Below are 22,289 nucleotides of genomic sequence, written 5' to 3' on the forward strand. Positions count from 1 at the left end.
TAAAATATATCGGAGGCGAGGTATAAATTTATTATGAAAACTAAATTACATTTTACTCTCATAACTGGTGTATGGGGTTATATGGTCGGCATCGCCCGCCTATAATTTCGTACTTGTTATTTTTATATATCCGATAGTATCTATGCCTATTTAGTATAGCAATGAAATTTGATATAAGTAAATCCCTGACGAGCCAAAACCTCTCTACCAAATTTTATGTAGATCGGGTTCAAAAAATGACTTTAACGCTCATTACTGGCTTAAAATACGAGTATAGCGATGAAATTTAACATAAGTAAGTCCCTGACTAGCCGAAACCTCTCTACCAAATTTTATGTGGATCGGTCCATAATTGACCCTACCCCTCATATAAGGTCCCCTTCAAAAAATTACTTTAATACTCATAGCGATGAAATTCGACACACATATGTTTCATGCGAGTCAAAATCTCTCTACCAAGTTTTATATGGATCAGTCCATAATTGACCCCCCACATAAGGTCCCCTTCGGGAATCGGGAATTCCCGTTTGGCATCCCTAATTTGAAGCAAGCAAATATTATTTCATACCCACCTTCAAAAAAGATGGGGGCTATATCGATTTTATCATTCCGTTTGTAGCAAATAGAATCGAAATCGTAGATAGATATAGATATATACCCAGTGTGCTTTGCTACCCTAAAAGCAATATGTATAAATAAAAAACTCACTTAACGATTTTGAAGGTTCTAACAACAACAGTTTTCCAGATTTACAATGTGTTACATATGAGAGATGTCAAGCAAATTATTGCAAGTTCGCCTGTTTCTATTTATCGCCAATTTCTATCTATCTATGAAAAATTTGAATAATAGAAGAATTTCCAAGATGCACGAAATTTTGTATTTAATTTATATATGTTGTGTCAAGCCACCCATTGAAAGTCCGCCCGTTATTCTCTAAATGTTCCTATGAATGTCAAAGTTCTTTATGTAAAATTTGAAGATTCTAGCTCTAATAGTTTCTCAGTGGGGGCTTCAAGCTTCCCAGATGAAAGCCCGCACTTTTTCCCTAAAATGTTCAGATGAATATTAAAATTATTTGTACAAAGGAAAGGAATGCTGTCCATTTTGACAACTTTCAACTAGATCTTATCATAGATGCAATAAAAACCTACATATGGATATCAAAAATTAACCACATTCTTTCAATGACACGCTCATACATATTTCACTGGTTTTACATCTAAATTTTAAGTACTTCGCATATGTTATTTGTAGTGACTTTTCTACATCATTTTCCTCACTTTTGACAAGGTTTTTATTTGTGAGAGAATTTTTGGTAAATCAAAAAATATGTATGACTTCCATTATTTTTTTGCTGGGATACTTTGCATACGACATCTTAATCACATCTAAAAATGCGAATTAAAAGCCAGTTAAAAAAGAGAAAATTATGAAAATAATACTCTAATGAAAAAACAATGATACTTAAATAAGCGTGTTATAGGAGAAATGTGACTTATTTTTGGCATCCAAATATCGGATTTTTACTGCATTTTTTGCTGGATTGTCATTGGAGGGATGTTGTTCATTTTTGACAACTTTGAACTACTTTATAGAAGCAGTATAAATCCGATATTTTGATGTCAAAAATAAACCACTTTCAATGATACTCTTATGTATTCATCGGTTTTTCAACAAAATTGGAAGTACTTTAAATATACATACATTTGCAGTGACTTTTCTACATCTTTTTCCGCACTTTTAACTGGGTTTTAATTTGTTAGGAAATATGTCATTGCTTTTTTAGATGTGATTAAGAAGTCGTTTGTAAAGTATGACTTCCATTATTTTTTGCTAGATTATTTTAAAAAAGAACTGAATTTTTAACGCGTTTATTGCTATTGAAAAAAGTCCACATAGGACTTTAAGACGTTAAAATAAGAACTGGAATAGGGCATCATCTAGTTAATCTAAATGAAGAAATAAAAGACTTAATGAGATAGTGGAAGTCAAAGGTCATAAGTATCAAATCTTTTCATATATTGCACACTCAGTACAAAAATTACACAACTCAAAAGAAAAGAGAACAAATATTTTACAAATTCTGAAACATAAAGAAAGACATAACGTTTAAAAATACACTAATATTTTTTTAGAAATAAACAAGTATCTTGTGCTTAAACTTAAGGCTTAAATAATATAAAAACGCAAAAATAAAATTTTGAGTTGAGTCACTTTAGTGCTGGGTGTGAGATACATATGTATCTAGGTTATTGTTCGTCGTACGACTTTAGATGTTATTACAACTTCTGTAGAGAATGCAATTTACAATATTTCGGTAAAGATTATTTTCGCAGATCAATAGTTAGCTTCCAATTATTTTGTTCTTATTTTCCGTAGCAGTGTTACTTAAAAATATCAATTAGATTAATACTAACAATGATATTATGATTACTATTATTTGCAAAATTAGCAGAATATACGTATTTAACTCTCATTACACATTTATCTTAGAATTTCGATATTAATTAAGTGGACTTAATCTACTAAGTACGTTTACTACTCCCACCAAATTTCATAAAAATCGGAATGCGAATTGCAGCCAACTTCATTTTTCATATAAGTTGCCAAACGGAAATATTTGCGATTAGAATTTTTATTTTAAAATAAAATTACACTCAATGTAGATTTAAAGTAGTCACTACTTTGAAATTCTTCCATTTATTAAGGATTTTTTGAAGGTATTTTAAGCTAATATATGAGTGTCTGTTTATGAATACGAATTTAGTGAATTTAGCTCTTGTTCAATAATACTCATTTTATTTTCTTTTTTCTTACTTATTCTTTTACTTTGTCGCTGCCATAGATAAGTGAACGTGTGAATATAAAAGATCCGTTAGTTATGTGGGTTTATCTCAATCGTCGAGCACGTGTACTGGATACCACCAATTCTGAAGCCGGTTATAAACACATCAATTCGGAACGTGAATATACTCCATTAACCTTTGATTTACGTAGTTTTGACGATATACATAACTATTGGACGACACTGCAACGAATTTGTGTTTATACAAAACTTGGTTTTCGAAGCAGAAGTCATGGAAGAACTGAAAGAATAAAAGAACTAAACTTTCTTAATTCAGTCGATTTCGACGAAGCACCTTTACATGATACCGGCTATCAACCTGGAGATGGTTTGGGTGCTGCAGGCCTTTCAACAAATTTATTTGCTCACACGTTCCGCAATTGGTCTTGGTATGTGCACAGCAGTAATAAAGTTACAGTGAAAAATGTTAGAACGGGTCGTCCAGTCAGTTCAGGACTTCGAGGTACTAGTAAAGTAGTCCGAGTTATATCACGTAAATCGCGACAACCTCAAGCATTAGCAACAATTAAACGTATGGGCTCACAATTTTTGACTTCCAATAGTAAACGCCTAAAAAAGACTGCTCCCAGAGATGCAGTTGATCGTGATGCCTTGAAAAATATGAGAACGTTGCGAGTATCCTGGAGTAAGGCTGAAGATGAAATGCTCATGATTGGTAAGGCTGCATCGGTATATGTTGCGGCACCTGTACCAGCCCTGGGTCTCTTAACTATTGGTAAATCATGCCGCGATGCAATACGGCATAGCTTAGGTATTTTTAATAAAACAACTCAGGCATGTTGTAGAAGATTACAATTTATGGTACGCCAAAAGAGACACATACCACAGGTGCCAACCTGGCTACATATGTTGCAAACTGACGAGTATTTGCAGAAAAAATATGGCGATAACTTTTTGCAAAGATTGAAAAAGACATATACAACTCGCGCAGAATTTTGTGACGCATTAGCAGTGCATTATACCCTTATTATGTGTTATTTGTTTAAACTCGTGCATAATGCGTACGATACTAAAACGAAGTCTCGATTCATTTTACCAGACTCTATTCAAGAGTTTCACAAACGTTTCCTCGAACGTATGCCAGTGCCAACCGATGAAGATTGCATACTTTATAAAAACCCCGATACAGATTTTGATCTTCAAACAATTGTAGTTGAAAGCGTTCTGCACAGTAGTTTGTGTGCTATGCGTGACAAGACATTGTACAATTTACAAGCATTCGAAATATATAAAAACTATTCGGAGGAAGTCTTAGAAGCTGCTTTCTCTAAAGCTCGCGCAGATGGCTTAGCAGTTGCCATAAAACGAAAAAATATGAGTCTTCTGCCTAATCATTTATCTGGTCCAGCGTATGTGCTCTCATCAAAGTATAAACTTAAATTACTATTTTTGCGAATTCCATATGGAATATTTGACGCATTTTATAATTATTTCGAGGCGGGTATAAAAGTTTTCTTTCAAACAGACAAAAGTACGGGGGAAGCAAGTGGTTTTGTAGGTCAAATGGAATTAAAATCACCAACTCCAGGTCAAATGTTTGTTATTGGCGAAGGTTTGTCGCGTAACATATGGACTGTCAACGTGAAATTACCTATAAATATTTTGACTGTCGATGCAGAACAAAATCAAACAAATGTGTCATCTATGGATCGCATATTAGATCATTACCAGAGCATTTTTGATAATGCGCCCCAACAAGAATATACAAAAACTATAGAAAGCGTCCAGAATGAAAAACAGGTGAGTAATTTCTGATTTTTATATCAAATTGTGAGAAAACTTCAAGACGCAAACATTTTTATGTGAAACTTCGAGCAACCATGGTAGCCAACGGTATTCCTTTTGACATTGTTGACTGGGTTGTTAATTTCTTATCGTATAGAAATCTTTGTTTGGGCAAGAGTTCTATTAGAGCATTTAATGGCTTCCACAGGATAGTTGTCTGTCTCCTATTGTATTTAATCTTTATACGGCTTCACTTTTAAATTTGCATGCATACATACAAACATACATACATACATACATACATACATACATACATACATACATACATACATACATACATACATACATACATACATACATACATACATACATACATACATACATACATACATACATACATACATACATACATACATACATACATACATACATACATACATACGAATAATGGTGAGAAAGCAAAAGAATTCAACGATCGGATTGGAAAAACTCTGGAGGGTAGAGCCGAAATACGAACTAGATAAGTGAGACGATGATAGAGTGTAAAGACCTTGACGAGGTGACGACAAAAGCAGATATTTGTGCTGCAATGGAAGAACAACTCAACACACCTGAGATAAAAGAGAGCGCCGTTAAGCATATTCGCAAAGCATACGTAGGAACGCAAATAGCAATAATTGTCTTACCAGATGCTATTGCACAACAAGCGTTAAAAATGGGTAAAATCAGAATAGGGTGGTCCATTTGCCGAGTACGTGAACCCCTTACACTAAAACGATGCTTTATATGTCTTGAGTTTGGCCATATCGCAAGAGTCTGTAAAAACAGCTTTGACAGATCCAAACTGTGCCGTAAATGTGGGGAGCCAAACCATATTGCAAAGGACTGTACATCAGAACCGAAATGCATGTCCTGAATAGCTAACAAGGACCCAGAAATTGGACACATCGCGGGCAGCAGCAAAAGCCCTGTATTCAAGAAGGCAATCAACAAATCTAAAAAATGAAGATTATACAACTGAATCTTAATCATTGTGCAGTGGCCGAAGACCTCCTTGGACAAACAATTCGAGAAATGGACGTGGACGTAGCTATTATATGTGAGCAATACAAAAACTTATCTAGTGCTATATGGGAGAAAGATAAATCAGGCAAAGCTGCAATTTGGTCTTGCGGTAAACATGCTTTCCAGGATACAATGAGAAGCCCTGTCGACGGATTCGCCAGAGTCAAGATTGGTGGGATTTATTTTTATAGCTGCTAAATCTCACCAAACGTTCCAATAAATGAATTTGAAACATTTATAGACAACCTTGTTTCCGATGCTGCGATACATAGCCCAAAGATTATAGGAGGAGATTTCAATTCTTGGGCAGTTAACTGGGGATGTCAGTCAACTACTGCAAGAGGCCGTATCCTCCTTGAAGCATTTGCACAGCTAGACCTTGTACTTTGCAATGCTGGGAACACTCAAACATTTAGAAGAGGTTCAACAGGATCAGTAGTAGACTTAATGTTCATTAGCCCAACTCTTGCTAGGGATTTCGAATGGAAAGTCAGTGAACACTACACGCATAGCGACCACCACCGCCATATACCGCCAAAATCAAAGAGAATCCCTCGAACGACAGGATGGGCACAAAATAAGCTTCAACAAGAAATATTTCGGTATGAATTGGAGGAATCCTGAAATAGCAGCTCTCCGAAAGGAATGTCTTAAAACACGACGACTATACTAAAGGAGAAGAATGAGACCAAATTCCGAAGTAAGACACCAAGCCTACCTGCAAGCTAGACGAAAACTACAACTTGCCATTAAGAAAAGCAAACGAGATTGTTTCAAACAACTGTGTAAGGAAGTTGACTCGAATCCATGGGGAAATGCGTACAGAATCGTATTATCACGACTGAAAGGTCAACGAACACCTCAGGTTACATGCCCACAAATGCTCCAAAGAATCATAGAAGTGTTGTTCCCAAGAGGACCATTTTTCCAGGAAGTGACTCCATCCATTAATATGGATATTGATGAAGTAACAGTGGAAGAAATTTTGCAAATATGCTCAGTGATCGGAGACAACAAAGCACCAGGACTGGACGGAATCCCGAACAAAGCTTTGAATCTGGCCCTAAAGGACAAACATCAAGTATTTGCAATGGTGATGAACAATTGCCTTCGGAATGGAAAATTTCCTGAGCCATGGAAAAAACAAAGGCTGGTCTTAATACCAAAACCTAACAAAAGAATCGGAGACCCATCCTCACACAGGCCGATATGTTTGCTGGATACGATAGGAAAAGTATTAGAACGAATTATCTATAATAGATTACTACCTGCGGTGGAAAGTGTTAACGGCCTCTCGGACAGACAATATGGATTCCGAAAAGCAAGATCCACAATAGATGCCATTAATCAAGTTAAACACCTGGCGGAGACAGCTATCGAAGTAAAAGGGGCCAGCAAAATATATTGCGCAGTCATCACACTGGACATAAAAAACGCATTTAATAGCGCTGGATGGCAACACATCATGTCTTCACTACATAGACTAGACGTCCCAAACTACTTAGTAAGGATACTTATGGACTATTTCAGAAATAGGACCCTCTGGTATGATACTGACATAGGAATGCACAAATATAAAACATCGGCCGGAGTTCCCCAGGGTTCAGTGTTGGGCACACTTCTCTGAGATACAATGTATAATCAAGTCCTGGAGCTAACTATACCCAACGAGGCAAATATTATTAGTTTCGCTGACGATATTGCTGTAGTGGTCCAAGCACGCTTCCTTGACGAGGTAGAAATGTACGCTAATGATACTATACGGATTACTAAAACCTGGCTTGCGAAAGTTGGGTTAGAACTTGCAGATCATAAAACGGAAGCTGTCCTAATAGTAGTCGAAGAAAGAAGGAATCTATAAACATCGAAGTAGGAAGGTCAAATATCAAATCGTCTCCATCAATCAAATATCTAGGAGTGTTAATCGATGATAGACTTAATTTCAAACCCCACTTGGAATATGCATGCAAGAAAGCAGCCGCTGTTAACAATGCCCTAAGCAGAATCATGCCAAATGTTGGAGGTCCAAGGCAATCACGTAGACTCCTATCCTCCAGAGTAACAACGTCAATATTACTATATGGAGCATCCATCTGGACACGGACTATTAGTAGTATTTCCCGGAAAAATATACTCTCATTATTCAGACAGTGCTGCCTTAGAATTTCCAGTGGCTACAGAACCATATCCCTGAAGCCATATGTGTAGATTGTTGTAGATTGTACACAGCGAAAGAACTAAACGCAGAGGAAAGTAATCGCGACAGAAAAAAAGTCGAGCGAAGAAAAACTATGTCATATTGGCAAAAAATATGGGAAAATGCAGATAAGGGTCGGTGGACATTTAGAATTATCCAAGCATTAGCAAATGCTTAGATCGAAAGCATGGCGAAGTCAATTATCACCTTAATCAGTTCCTTACAGGTCACGGATGATATCGAAGTTATCTCTATAAATTCAAACACGATCACTCGCCAAACTGTCCTACATGTTCAGTAGTAAAGGATGTGGAGCATGTTGTCTTTAAATGTCCTAGATTCGAGGACATTAGACACGACGTAGAGTTAAACGTGGGACTTACAATTACCCCCGATAACATAATAGACGTAATGCTAACGTCAACAGAGCATTGTGATTTAATTTCAAATTTTATAAGAGTAGTGAATCTTCGCCTGCGACAAGTAATGTTATATGCAGAAGTAGCGTAAATGCTAACCAGCCCTGCGAAGTAATACTTAAGAGCAGTTCCGTAGGGTTTTGCGGTTGACGATGGGAAGGTGGTTTAGTGAGTAGGTGACGCACAACGTAGTTGAATCTCACATCATGAATCATGATAAATGATTCATATCTATGAAGATTCCGCACCCCATATAAAAAAAACATACATACATACATACATGCATACATACATACATACATACATACATACATACATACATACATACATACATACATACATACATACATACATACATACATACATACATACATACATACATACATACATACATACATACATACATACATACATACATACATACATACATACATACATACATACATACATACATACATACATACATACATACATAACATACATACATACATACATACATACATACATACATACATACATACATACATACATACATACATACATACATACATACATACATACATACATACATACATACATACATACATACATACATACATACATACATACATACATACATACATACATACATACAATACATCATACATACATACATACATACATACATACATACATACATACATACATACATACATACATACATACATACATACATACATACATACATACATACATCATACATACATACATACATACATACATACATACATACATACATACTAAAACGGTTATTTCCCTAGAAACAATTTGTTATCAAAAATAGACAGCTAAAACAATAACGGAAAATTTTCAACATTCTAGAATAACACATACAATATAACATACCAAAGAGAAGCGTGAAAACATTGGTTTAATTTCTGGTTATTATAAAAACAAACAAAGTGAAAAAGCACAGCAAATCACAAAGGAAACCTGAAACATCCCAGCAAAAAATAATTGGTGTCATCCTTTACAAACGACATCTTAATCACATCCAAAAATGCGATTACATATTTTTCGCTTTTATAAACCAAATATTTCCTTACAAATGAAACCCCAGTTAAAAGTGAGGAAAGAGATATAAAAAAGTCACTACAAATAACATATTCGAAGTACATCACACTTTGGTGAATAACCAGTGAAATTTACATAAGCATGCCATTGAAAGAATGTGGTTTATTTTTGACATTCAAATATCGAAGTTTTACTGCTTCTAAAAATAAGATTAGATGTAGTTCAAAGTTGTTAAAATTGAACAACATCCTTCCATTGACAAGCTAATGTAAAATTCATAGGTTTTTCGCCAAAATTGGAAGTACTTCAAGTATGTTATTTGTGGTGAAAATTCTACTCCTTTTTCCTCTTTTTTTGCTGGGATGTATTGAACACAAAATATGAGGAGCCGCCATATTAGAAAAAAATATGATAAATTGCAACTGTCAGTTGCTCATTTTGCTACTGGCAGTAGTAGAACCAACACAATATATTGCACAATTTTTCCATGGCAATAGTAGTTCGACTGTTGTGTGCGTACGCTGCTAAAACAGAAAAATATATTTTGATTGTTTTGAAATATTTTGCGTCTGCTAAAAGAAATTGCAAACAGAACAAATATTTCTAGTAGTAAAGTGATAGAACATTTTGAAAGTTTTATATTTACAAAAGAAATCTTGTGCTATTGCTACATATTTAAACGCTGGATTTGGGTTCCAAGTCATATGGGCATTCCCATTAAAGAAAGGGCTGATGAATTGGCGAATATGGCTCTTGATTCTGGGGCTCCTCTTTAGTTGGATTTACTCGATAATAAATTGCAGGGCGAGTGGAATCACTCTTATTCTGAGATATCTCAGAGCAAGGGTAATTTTTACTTTTCCTTTAACCAGAAAATTCCCTTGAAGCCATGTTATAGAGGATTTGCATTCGATCGTGGTGAAGTTAAAATTTGAATTTCCTAAGGAAAATGACTCCAGCTTATGCGACACATGTAACGTTGTTGAGTGTGCTAGTCATCTCATTTTCCATTGTGCCAAATTTTATGACTTTCGTAGGAAACATAAAGATTTTGACAAGTACCTATACAAGTCTTTTTGACTTGCTCAAAAACTATGAAAAGAAAGATTTTCATGAATTAATTAAATTTATTAAAGAGTGTAATAACATTGATACGCTACTTTAATCTAGATTGCAAATTAGTTTTTTATATAATTTTTCGACCCTATAAAGTATATACATATGTATGTATATTCTGAATCCTTACAGATAGCGGAGTCGATTAAGCCATGTCCGTCTGTTAAAATCAGTTTTCTGAAGACCCCTCATATATTCGCGATCCAAATCTTGAATAATTCTGTCAGACATGCTTTTGAGAAGTTTCATATAAAATCAGCAAAATCCGTCCATAAACAACGTACTGTCAATGTACTGTCACTTTTTTTATCCATATGTAATTTCGAATGTATGTCAAAATTGTCATTTTACATACGATTCATAATTTTTGCTATCACACCTGTATATGTTTTTCCGTACACAGAAAAAAGTTTCTGCATAAATATTCTAAACTGCTTTCATTGATTAAAGGTGATAATATTTAAGAATAAATTCCTAAATGTTATACATTTTTTCATATTTTTTTTTTTTTTTTCAAACAAAATCTAGAAGCCTAGAGTTAAAATATTTCAAATTTAATTTATATTTTTCTTTTTGTTAAAAATGTTAACAAAAGAATAGATGCTTAACTATGATTGCTTATGTTTTCTGGTTTTAGATTCTGTTTTTCAACATTTCAATTTCTGTTTTTTAATTATACAAATTTGGCTAATAAACGATTACTATTTACTGAATATGGAAAGAGACTAGTAGATAATGGACTTTTATGCACATTTTTCATGAATATCGTAGAAAAAAAGTAAAAAAATTCAAAAAATTTCCATCATGTTCAAATTCACACATTTTATGAACTTTTAATAATCTGAATGAAAATGGTTTGGGAAAAAACGTCACGTTCGATTCATAATATTTATTACCAAATTCATTCCACATATGAATTATTTTTTTTTCTGTGTATGACATAACCAATAAATGTAATGAAAGCTAATTTTTAATGTGTAAGAATTATTAAAATTATAAATTAGTTTATTGAAAATTTAAAAATAGCTACTTTTTCATGTTCTTTAATTTATTTTTGTCAAAAAAATTTATTTCAAAACAAAACAGCAGTTTTGTTTATGTTTATCACACGAAAATAGAGCACGTTCAAATCGAAAAAATCACATACAGTGAATCAATTAAGTTTTTTGCCTACCTTTTTTAAAGAAAATTTTGTTTTTTGTTCATAAATGAAATTCAAAAAACAGGTAAAAAGTCTATTTATGTTTTGGCAAAACCAAGAAAAAAATATTAAAATAAAAATTTTGGTGCATTCGTTGTTGCATTTTATTATTTTTCATCAGAATTTGCACGTCAATAAAGTATTATGCATATTGAAAATTCCAGTTAATTTCGTTGGGTTTTCAATTATTTTTTAATTGCCTTTTGAAATTTATTGTTTTATTGTTAAAAGGACAGGTGTTAGTATTATTCAAAAATCATATCCTCATTGTGTAAAACTGTGTAGTTATTTGCGTTAAAAATGTTTAAAGGGAAATAATGAGGCAATTCCAATATAAAAAATTAGTTTACATTTTTAGAACAAGTGTAAATCAATGAAATTCAATTATGAGATGTTTAATCAATCATTAAAAAAATATAAAATATAGAAATTGATGAAATAACACAAAGAATTATTAAAAAAACGCACTGAGTTGTCTTTCAAAATCTTTAACTGCCAAAGGAGAGCGACTTGTATCCAAGCAAAAACCATTGAAGTCCTCATTTATCTTCTCCAAAGTCCATATACGAACTTAAAACAACACTATGTTTAAGTTTAGACCTCTAAGTTGCTTGGAAACAATATAAAGTGAACTATCGTGTGGTACAAGAAAAATACTTAATTTTGATATTTACAAATAGAGGCGGTTCTCATCACCTAAGGTCCACAAAAGCAACATTTTTCAGCTAATACATTCACATACATATAGTTAGAACCCAAATCAAGAATAACTATCCAGATCCAACTACGCCTAATGTATTTTATTTATAAAATAAAGCATTCAAAATATGAGGCAGAAAATCAAGATTTTAGCATGTAATAGTTCTATAGTGGTATACAGTGATATCCCCATACTTGTATTTAGTGTTAGCTTTATTGAATAAGAATCAATATTATACAATTCTAAATAAAATTCACATAGTACTCCCAAATAGATGTGGTTTCCGTAATGTAGTTTTTGTTTATCAATACAAAATGACCAAAAACCCAGATTATTTTGTTATAATATGTAGTTTTATACCCCACTAAACATTTTTTCTTGGTCCAATTCCACTGATTTTCTAGTATATCATGTATCCTTTTCAAAATTGCTTATTATTTTCGAAATAAAATCAAAGAAACGATAGATTTCATGTTAAGTCAAATATTGATAAATTCTTATAGGTATATAGAATAATAAATCGGTTAAAGAAATGTCCAAATTTAGTCGTACCACTACTTAAATATCTAAAAAATTTTATTTTAATATACAGGAGTAATAAAAATGTAAAATTGTATAAAATTATACAGCAATATTAAAAAAATAAACAAAAAACCTAAAAAAGCAAAATACTTTATTGACCTAAAAAATTAACAATATGTTCACATTTTATCAAAAATCTCGTTAGTTAATATCACGATTTTACTTTTTTTACTTAACTTAACAAATTGCTTAATTTCGAAAAAAAATAATTGTTCAGACAAAGTTTTTCTTACACATGTATTTTACACATGCAATGTTTCATGTGTATCAGACGACGTGTACAACTTTTACAAATGGAAATTTTGACAGCTGAAGAGCCATATTATTTTCGCTTTTTATCGAAATGGGTGTCAAAATCGTCGTATTTTTATTTCATACTGAGATTTCATACTGAAAAATGATTTTTTTTTCTCGTTTTAGTACATTGAAACGCATCGTTTTATAGTTATTCCTCCCAAAAAATGTTCCACGGGACATCCTAATGTACGTACATATAAGATTGTCATTCCATTTGTAATTTCTACAATATAATTCGTCCGACCCTATAAAATATATATTCCCAGTTCTTACAGATAGCGGATTCTGTCTGCCTGAATCTGCCTTGTACTTAAGCCTACGATCTAAATGAATTCCAAGGTATTTGATATAATCCGACTGGGGAATATTAACGCTATTTAGTGTGCCATATGGGCAATTTCCTTTCAGTGCGAACGTAACATGTTTACTCTTCAATCCATTTACTCGTGTTCTCCACTTTTTCATCCATGGTAGGTAGTTATCCAATTAAATATATAAGGTATGTGGGATTTTGTGCGACCTATTGATTGCGTAGCAATCAGCAAACGTAGAAATCGTTAATCTGTCACACGTAGGCAAGTCGGTGGTAGAGAAATAGAGGGTTGGTCCAAGAACACTTCCTTGTGGAACACCGGCTTGAATTTTTTATTCTGTCGACAATTAATCATTATACCATCCACCACCATCAGTGGTGAAAGAGGGTATGTATAAGTTTTTCCATTCCGTGTGTAATATTCATCTGAGATCCAACAAAGTATATATATTCTGGATCCTTATGAAGTTCTAAATCGATTTATCTATGTCTGTCTGTCCGTCTGTTTGCCTCAAACACTCACGTTAAAACTAAGTAAAGAAATCAGCCAAATTCACTGAAAATGTTCACTATTGTCCTAAGCACTTTGGTATTGAAAATCAGCCAAATCGATTCACAACGTAAATATTTATGAAATTGTTTATGTTTTTTCCTAATTCTTGAGCAGTTTTCTCTGAATATAATTGTATGAATTTTGTCACATTTTATTTTCTTTGCCCAGGGATCGAATGTGGTCAAACTCAACACAATCGATTCAAAATTTCCCATAGCCCCCATACAAAGGTACATATGCTCGGAAATAGATTTATCGTTAATAACTTGAGGTAAAAATATCGGTATCACCAAGAAATTTCGCACATATAATACGAACAGAAATCATATTAACAACGTATATAGGAATTGGTCCATTAATGGTCATAGCTCTCATATAAGGTCCGCTTTCGAAAAACACTTAAATGTACATAACTAATTAAAAAATAAAGATATTGGAATAATATTCGACATAAATATGTTTTGTGTATACATATATCACTATGCAAAATATTTTTCGGATCGGTCCATAATTGGGCATTGCTTCCATATAAGGCCCATTTCCGTACAGTGGAGTCTTGATAGAGTGAACACTGGATAATATAAACTCTTGGATAATACGAACACCCAAAATTTTACATTAGTGACTCTAAAGAGTGTACAACGCAAGCCTCTATAAAGTGAACTTGAAGTTTTTTTTTTGTAAAAAAATAACAAAAATATGATTTTTTATAAGTTTTTTACACATTTTCGACATTAGTTTATTTTCCTATGAAATAATTCATTAAAAGATATGTTTTTTTTGTCGTTAGAAAAAACTCTGAAAAACAAAATAATCTAACACCACTTGGCTGAACAAATTTCTCTATTTATTTTACATGTTTCTGTATTATTTTACATTTTTATTTAAAGTTGCATTTCGAATTCAGAAAAGCATAACTGAAACTCTGAAATTTTGCATTCAGATAAATCCAATTGAAATTAAGATTTTCCAATTCGATATCGGAAAAGAACAATTGAATTTGATATTTAGAAAAATCAATTATAAATGAGATTTCTTCGTTGCAAATTCTGAAAAGAACAAGTGAAAATTAAAGTTATTATATGAAACTCGGAAAACAATTTGAAGTTGAACATTTCTATTATCTATTGTTTTTGGGTCTTCTGATATTGAAATGAAAAATCTCAACTCCAATTTCTCTTTTCTAAATTTCAAACAAAACATATCACTCCACACTAGTGGCATTTACATAGAAAAGAGCGACAAAAATAGCAAAAGCTAAAATATAGTCTTGAAAATTCATGGGTATATCTCTTACGGTATAAGAATTAATTTCACAAAATATTGATCACACCCGATTTATAAACACTATCATGAAAAAAATCTGAATCATATGTACATACATATTTCTCACGACGTAAAAGTTTATTTCACAAAATTTTGAACACGTCCACCCAACGCCCACTTTATAAACATTAGAACATAAATCTTGGGTACAAGCTGGGAATGATAAGGTAACCGCGAAAAATAGTGCCTAAATCGGAAAAGAAATAAAAAATATTTTTATACTTATACAAAAGAATTACTTTAAAGCTCATTACTGGCTTGAAAATACGAGTACAGCTATAATATTCGACATAAACAAAATTTGTACGAGCCAAAATCTGTCTACAAAATTTTATGAGGATCGGTAGATAATTGACCCTACCCTCTCAGGAAAACTTTTTTGAAATCAAAAAAAGACATACATCTCGATATACTGAAGCTTTTTAAAGAACCTGAACAAGTCGGCAATGCTTGTATTTACATAACCACTTACATATATATATGTATTAATATTTAATCTTTGCATTCGACTTAATAATAAAATAATTTAAAACTACACATTATTTCAGTGCAAATTTTGAAAAAAAAAAAAAATTAACAAGTAATACTTCGACAAAGAAGTCAAACTTTATTTTCGTTATATTTTCAGGAAAATTTTTGTTCGTTTTTTTCTCATTTTGCCCTTTTTTTCTTGAATGCCTAGATTTTACATGTGTCTTTTAAAATTGCCAAAACAAAGTCATAGTAGTAAAATTTAATGTCTTTTATAAATGCCTGCTCCATAAAAAGATTAATTTTTGAACATCGTTCTTCTTATTTTTGTCGTATGGGAGCAATCAATGTGCATTCTTTACGCTAATTTCATTCAAATTTCGAATGAATAAAGTTTTAATTCCAATTATTATTTGTCGAATTTCAAATGAAAATCTAAATTGTAATAGTTCTTTTCAATTAAAAAATTAATTTACAATTTAATTACTTTTCAAAATAGTGTAATAACAATAAAATAACATTGTTTATTAACTTTTTATGATCTCTTTAAAGTGAATTTTCTGCATAAAGTGAACAAGCCTTGCATGAATTAGTTCACTCTAACCCGACTCCATTGTATTTCATAACTGAATGAAATTACACCCTGCGAAATTTTTTCAGGATCGGTCCATAATTGGTCACAGCTCCCATATAAGGTCCACTTCCGAAAATCATATAAATGCACATACATAACTAATTAAGAAATAAACATATTGGAATAATATTCAACATAAATATGTATTGTGTATATCACTCTGCAAAATATTTGCAAAATATTTTTCGGATCGGTACATTATTTGTTATATCTGTCATATAAGATCCACTTTAGAAAATCGAATATTTCATTAATGAATAAAGATATTGGAATAAAATTCCGCATAAATAAACAAATTTACATGAGTATATTTCGTGTATATAAGAAATCTTTTAAAAAAAAATTTATGGTCAATATATAATTGGTCATAGCTCTCATATAAGGTCCACTTCTTTAAGTCACTTTTTCCAATATATTTCATTAAAATATAAGTATATACGGATTAAATCCGACATAGTGTGTTTTTTATCGAAAAAACCATTTTGCGAAATTTTATTCGGATTGGCCTATAATTGGCCATATCTCCACAAAAGTTAGTTACGACCATGGCAAGGATTCATGCACTAAAAAATGAAAAATATGCGCTTATAACATGCACTATAAAATGGGATAATATGCACTAAAAATGTGGAAAGTATGCACCATAAAATATTTTCTTTGTGAAATTTATTTGTTATCACTAAATTTTCTATTTATATTTGAGTATATTTGTATAGATATTTAGAACTTTAGTTTTTGACAACATATACATATATAAGTTCTTGATGACAGAGATACCGCTTTATGTACTCTAATACAAATTAAACAGAATCACGATCTCGTGTCAAGTGACCCAACTCAAAAAATCGATTTGGATGACATTTTGGTCATACAGGATTTTTTTTTAATTTTCACCTATTGGTCCTAGAAAAAATTGCAGAAAGGAGTTTAGATATATATTTCTTTACTACCAGCATATTCTGGGTCCTTTTTAAATTCTAAGACGATCTAGCCATGTCTGTCTGTCTGTAGAAAGCACGAAATAGTCCGAACGGAAAGAGCTAAAGAGTTGAAATTTTCCAAAAATATTTCTTATAGGTTTGTTTGGTATTGAAAATGGACACTATCGGTCCACGTTTTCGCATAGCCCCCATACAAGTGGCCCCCGAAAAAACAGCTTTAACAGTCATAACTGTTATAAAAATGAGAGTATAGCGATTCGACATAAATAAGTTTTATATGAGCTAAATTCTCTCTACCAAATTTTATGAGGATCGGTCCATAATTGACCCTCATACATACATATGTATATGGTCCCTTCCAAAAAATTACTTTAACGCTCATTACTGGCTTAAAAATAAGCTGAAATTCGATATAAGTAAGACTCTTACGGGCAAAAATCTTTCTACCGAATTTTATGAGGATCGGTCCATAATTTACTCTACCCCTCATTAAGGTTTCCCTCAGAACATGACTTTAATGCTCACTACTGGCTTGAAAATACGAGTATATCGCTGAAATTCGACAAAAGTAAGTTTCTTACGAGCACAAATCTCTCTACCGAATTTTATAAGAATCGGTCCATATTGGGTTTGTGCTAATGTTTGTAACATACAAAAATATTCGTCCTATACCCACCTTAAAGTATACCAATCGGCTTAGAATCGTTTTCTGTGTCGATTAAGCTATGTCCGTCCGTCCGTCTGGCCGGCTGCCTGTCTATGTAAACCTTGTGCGCAAGGTACAGGTCGCAATTTTCAAGATAATTGGATGAAATTTGGCACACACGTTTTTTTTTTTTTGGCCCAAGGACGAAGCCTATTGGTTAAAATCGGTCCATTATTTCACCTAGCCCCCATACAACAGAACCCCCCGAAAAGGGCTTCTGAGCTAATAATTATGTTAAATATACCTGTATATCGATAAAAAGCGGTACAACTAAGTTTTATACAAGTCTTGATGACCTCGCTCCCATACAAAGTCCCCTTCAGAAAATTACTTGAATGCCCAAAATTTATTTATAAACACAAATACTGCGAGGAAGTTCAGCACAAATAAATATTAAATAAATGTTATATAAATATAAATACATTCACAAAACTTTATCGGGTTTGGTCCATATTTCACCTAGCCATATAAAGCCTTTTTCAGAAAATTAGTTTTTCATCCATAAATTGCTTAAATGTATCGGAACAAGGTAATATTGAATATAGGGTAGAAGGGGGATCATACGCCATAGGGGCACATCTGCCAATAGCGAATAACTTGAAAACTGAGTAATCGATTTTATCGCATTATCAAATTTTGTTTTCGTTTATCGATTATCTATCATCCCTGAAAATTTGAAACATTAACTTTACATATGATGGGAGGCAGACATGATTAATTGTTTTTCAAAGGGCTGTGAAAATATTTCACTGTGTGAACTTTTTGTGCTAACTTTTTTAGTTTTTGTGATGGAAAAAATATATTGGTCAGTATTAGAACGTCAATAATAGTGAACAATAAGACATAATCATATTTTCGATAATATAAATTGAAGCCGGAAAAAAATTGAAACTAAACCCCAGAACTGCCCGTGGGGCACATGCGCCAAATATATGTATTGCTTGTGATGTAGAACAAAATTTGGTTAAAATATAGAAAAAATCAGTAATAATTTGTTTTAATTTTTTTGTTAAGTTTTGTGAAATAAACAATAAATATCTGGTTTATTATACTTTGTTTAATGAATTACGGCTGTATTTATAAAAACTTATTTTAGGTTTATTAAACAATTTTAGGCAAAATTCAGGAAAATCGTATTTATAAACGTGAAATAGCTTAAAACACCTTCAATAAACCATTGACAATTAGAAGAATTTTATTGTAGGCTCGACCCTTCTTTAAGCCAACAATAACTTGATTTTTAACAATTTTTTTCTCAGATAAAGATTTTTCCGGTAATTTTAGGTTGATTGCGAAAAGTAATTATGGTTTCTTTTAAAATAAAATCTAAAAATTCTAATTTTAACGTTTACAAATTTGTAAATAAAATCCCAGAAAATTTTTAAACGATTATATTTTGAGGAAAAAACTCAAATCTAGGCATTATTGGATTAATGCATGAATCTTTGACAATATTCCAATTGTCCAGCACTATTTTTAGGCAATTTGGAAATGCCCGTCTGTCAACCAAATGATGGACAAAATCATTTGATTTGGCTTTTTCAAAGTTTGTTGGTTAAATATAATGCCATAAAGTAATTAACCATGTAAATTATATTGATTAGTGTTATACTAATGCAAAATATATTCGCCGGCATTAAAATTAGTCAAATATCAAAGAAATTTATCAATATTTGCAAAAATTTGTCAAAAATTACAAGGAAAATAAGTAAAAATAAGAAAATGTGTCATAGTGATGTATATTTTGTCGCAAAATATCCGTTATTCGGATACTTTTAATAATAATCAGAAATTATATGTTATATTTATACATCTGAACTAAATAGACATTTATTAAAACCACATATATATTTATTTTTCTTAAATGTTTGTTTTTATTGTCAAAAATCTATTATAAACAAAAATATGAAATTAAGAAAACCGAATCAACGATTATTTTATCCTAATTGTACGCAACACTAACACATAAAATGACAGCCATATTGTACAGTGCTGCCAACTTAAACATAAATCAGCACAATAGTTAATATACGTTTATTATTTGTTTATGAATATCACAATTTTATTAATGGTTTTTAAGGCTAAAGTGTGCTTTAACTATTGAGTACATTAAAAGCAAAATAAGATTTTTTTATAAATACAAGCGTTAAAGTATAAAACAGCAAAATAAGTTTTTATTTTTGTAATTTTTTCTTTTATTTTACTAATGACAAATCTGCCCCATCCCCTTGGCGTATTTACCCCATGGATGGGGCGGTATCGCCGTTTTTGGTCAGTGCGGAAAAGTTAAAAAAAATATGTACATGAGGATGACTTAGGAAAGATTGAAAGGAATAAAACTAAAGCCAACATATCTAAGTATCCGAACAAAAAAAAATTAAGAATATGTATTGTGGTTTTAATTTGAGGCCGCCTCAAAAAAAAGTGGCTATGGTCCCCCTTCTTCCCTAAATGCTTTATTATGAAAAATAAATCACATTTAATATTCATAACTGGTGTAGGGTATCATATGGTCGGTCACGCCCGACTATACTTTCTTACTTGTTTTTAAATAAAATTTGTGTTCCAAAAAATTAAAAAAAAAAATATGCTAAATATGCTATAAAATATAAGAAATATGCAAAATATATTCATTTTAAGCAAAATATGAAATTTATGCATTTATAACTAAATATGCAACAACAAATCGATGCCATTTTGTTGCAAATTCTTTGATTCGAAATGGAAACTACTTAAAAGTTATTTTGAGTTACTGACTACAAACATGCTGTGTGTTTTCATTTGTAAGGAAATATTTGGTTTATAATTGCGAAAAATATGTAATTGCATTTTTAGATGTAATTAAGATGTCGTTGTTAAGGTATGACATCAATTATTTTTTGCTGGGTTGTTTACTACTCCTACAAACATCTCGTTTGATGTCATAGAAATGGCCATTAGGGTGGGTCGAAAATAGGCTTTTCTCTCGGATCAACTTCTAATAGTGAAATTATGTAATATGACTGTAAAATATTATTCAATTATTTTAAGGGTAAGAGCCCGCGCATCGCCGCCAAAGTTTGTAAAGGCGTTTATATGTTAGAAAATTGCACTTTTTGGAGTTTTTTTTTCACAAAATGAGGCTTTAAGTATTAATTATTGCTTGTAACCTTTATAATTTCAGGCTCGTGTTAAATTCCATCCTGCAAATCTTAGTTATAAAATTCACTATACACCCTATGATTTTATATCAAAATTACCATCTAGATATCTACATTTCTTTTGTGCGTTAGATTTTCTAGAAAACGAGATTGAGATAAATTTTTCAAAGCTTCAACGTGAAGATGATGATGGTGAGATTGTAATCGAGTGTCCTTTCAAATGTATTTTTAAAAATGGGGATTATGTTGCTGAAATTGAACGTATTGTGGAGGAAAAGAAAACCATATTTAACACCTTGACAGAAATGGCACCACAAAAACTTCTTAATCAGGCCACAAGTGGGCTGTCAATGAAAGTCTCCAACTCTAATATATTAACGCTGGTCCGTATGCTGGAGTCTTACTGGCATGAAAAAGAGTCTCAATATGAATGTAAAGATCTTGGAAAATACCACAATAATTTGAAATGTCAAAAATCTATAGATTGGTGTCAACTCTGCAATGATATAATCACGTTTAATGCCAACTCTGATGACTTTGATAAAACAGAGGAATACGAACCAACACTAAACAAAGAAGAACGTGTCATTAGAGCCCAAGACGTTTTTGTAGTAAATCTTCCAACTATACAAATTAATGTTAATGATGATCTTAAAAATGATAGGGATACTACTACATGTCATAAGAAAGATTTAAATATTCCGAAAAAAATATTAGAGCCTGAACTTCAAAGAGAAACCATTTTGAAAAAAGTTCTCGAGTAAGTAGATATTTGAACATAAACATATAAAATTGTACTTACCTTACACATTCGTTTAGAGATTCACTTTGGAAATATACAGACAACAGTTTGGATAACGTTAAACAAAAGCGAGATGATCTGGGCTTCAATGAGATGGAACAAAAACATTTAGAAGAAATTCACAACTTTATAGAAAGACACACGTTGGGTGTATCAATATCACATCTTATGGTAAACTA

The 22,289-nt window shown here is 31.9% G+C and overlaps 1 protein-coding gene across 2 annotated transcripts in view; it reads left to right on the forward strand.

The window, feature by feature from the left end:
• The window catches only part of LOC119616492 (general transcription factor 3C polypeptide 1), a 139,318-nt gene that overhangs the window by 115,938 nt on the left and 1,091 nt on the right, over window positions 1-22,289 (forward strand). For both annotated transcript variants that reach the window (XM_037972851.1, XM_037972852.1), the window contains 3 exons: window positions 2,849-4,609; window positions 21,332-22,068; window positions 22,128-22,281. In XM_037972851.1, coding sequence (XP_037828779.1) covers window positions 2,849-4,609; window positions 21,332-22,068; window positions 22,128-22,281 — 2,652 coding nt within the window. The remainder of the gene's footprint in view (window positions 1-2,848; window positions 4,610-21,331; window positions 22,069-22,127; window positions 22,282-22,289) is intronic.

Source organism: Lucilia sericata, unplaced genomic scaffold, assembly GCF_015586225.1.
Source record: "Lucilia sericata isolate MDLA Ls3-8-SP2 unplaced genomic scaffold, ASM1558622v1 Contig000076F_arrow, whole genome shotgun sequence".
Classification (NCBI taxonomy): Eukaryota; Metazoa; Arthropoda; class Insecta; order Diptera; family Calliphoridae; genus Lucilia; species Lucilia sericata.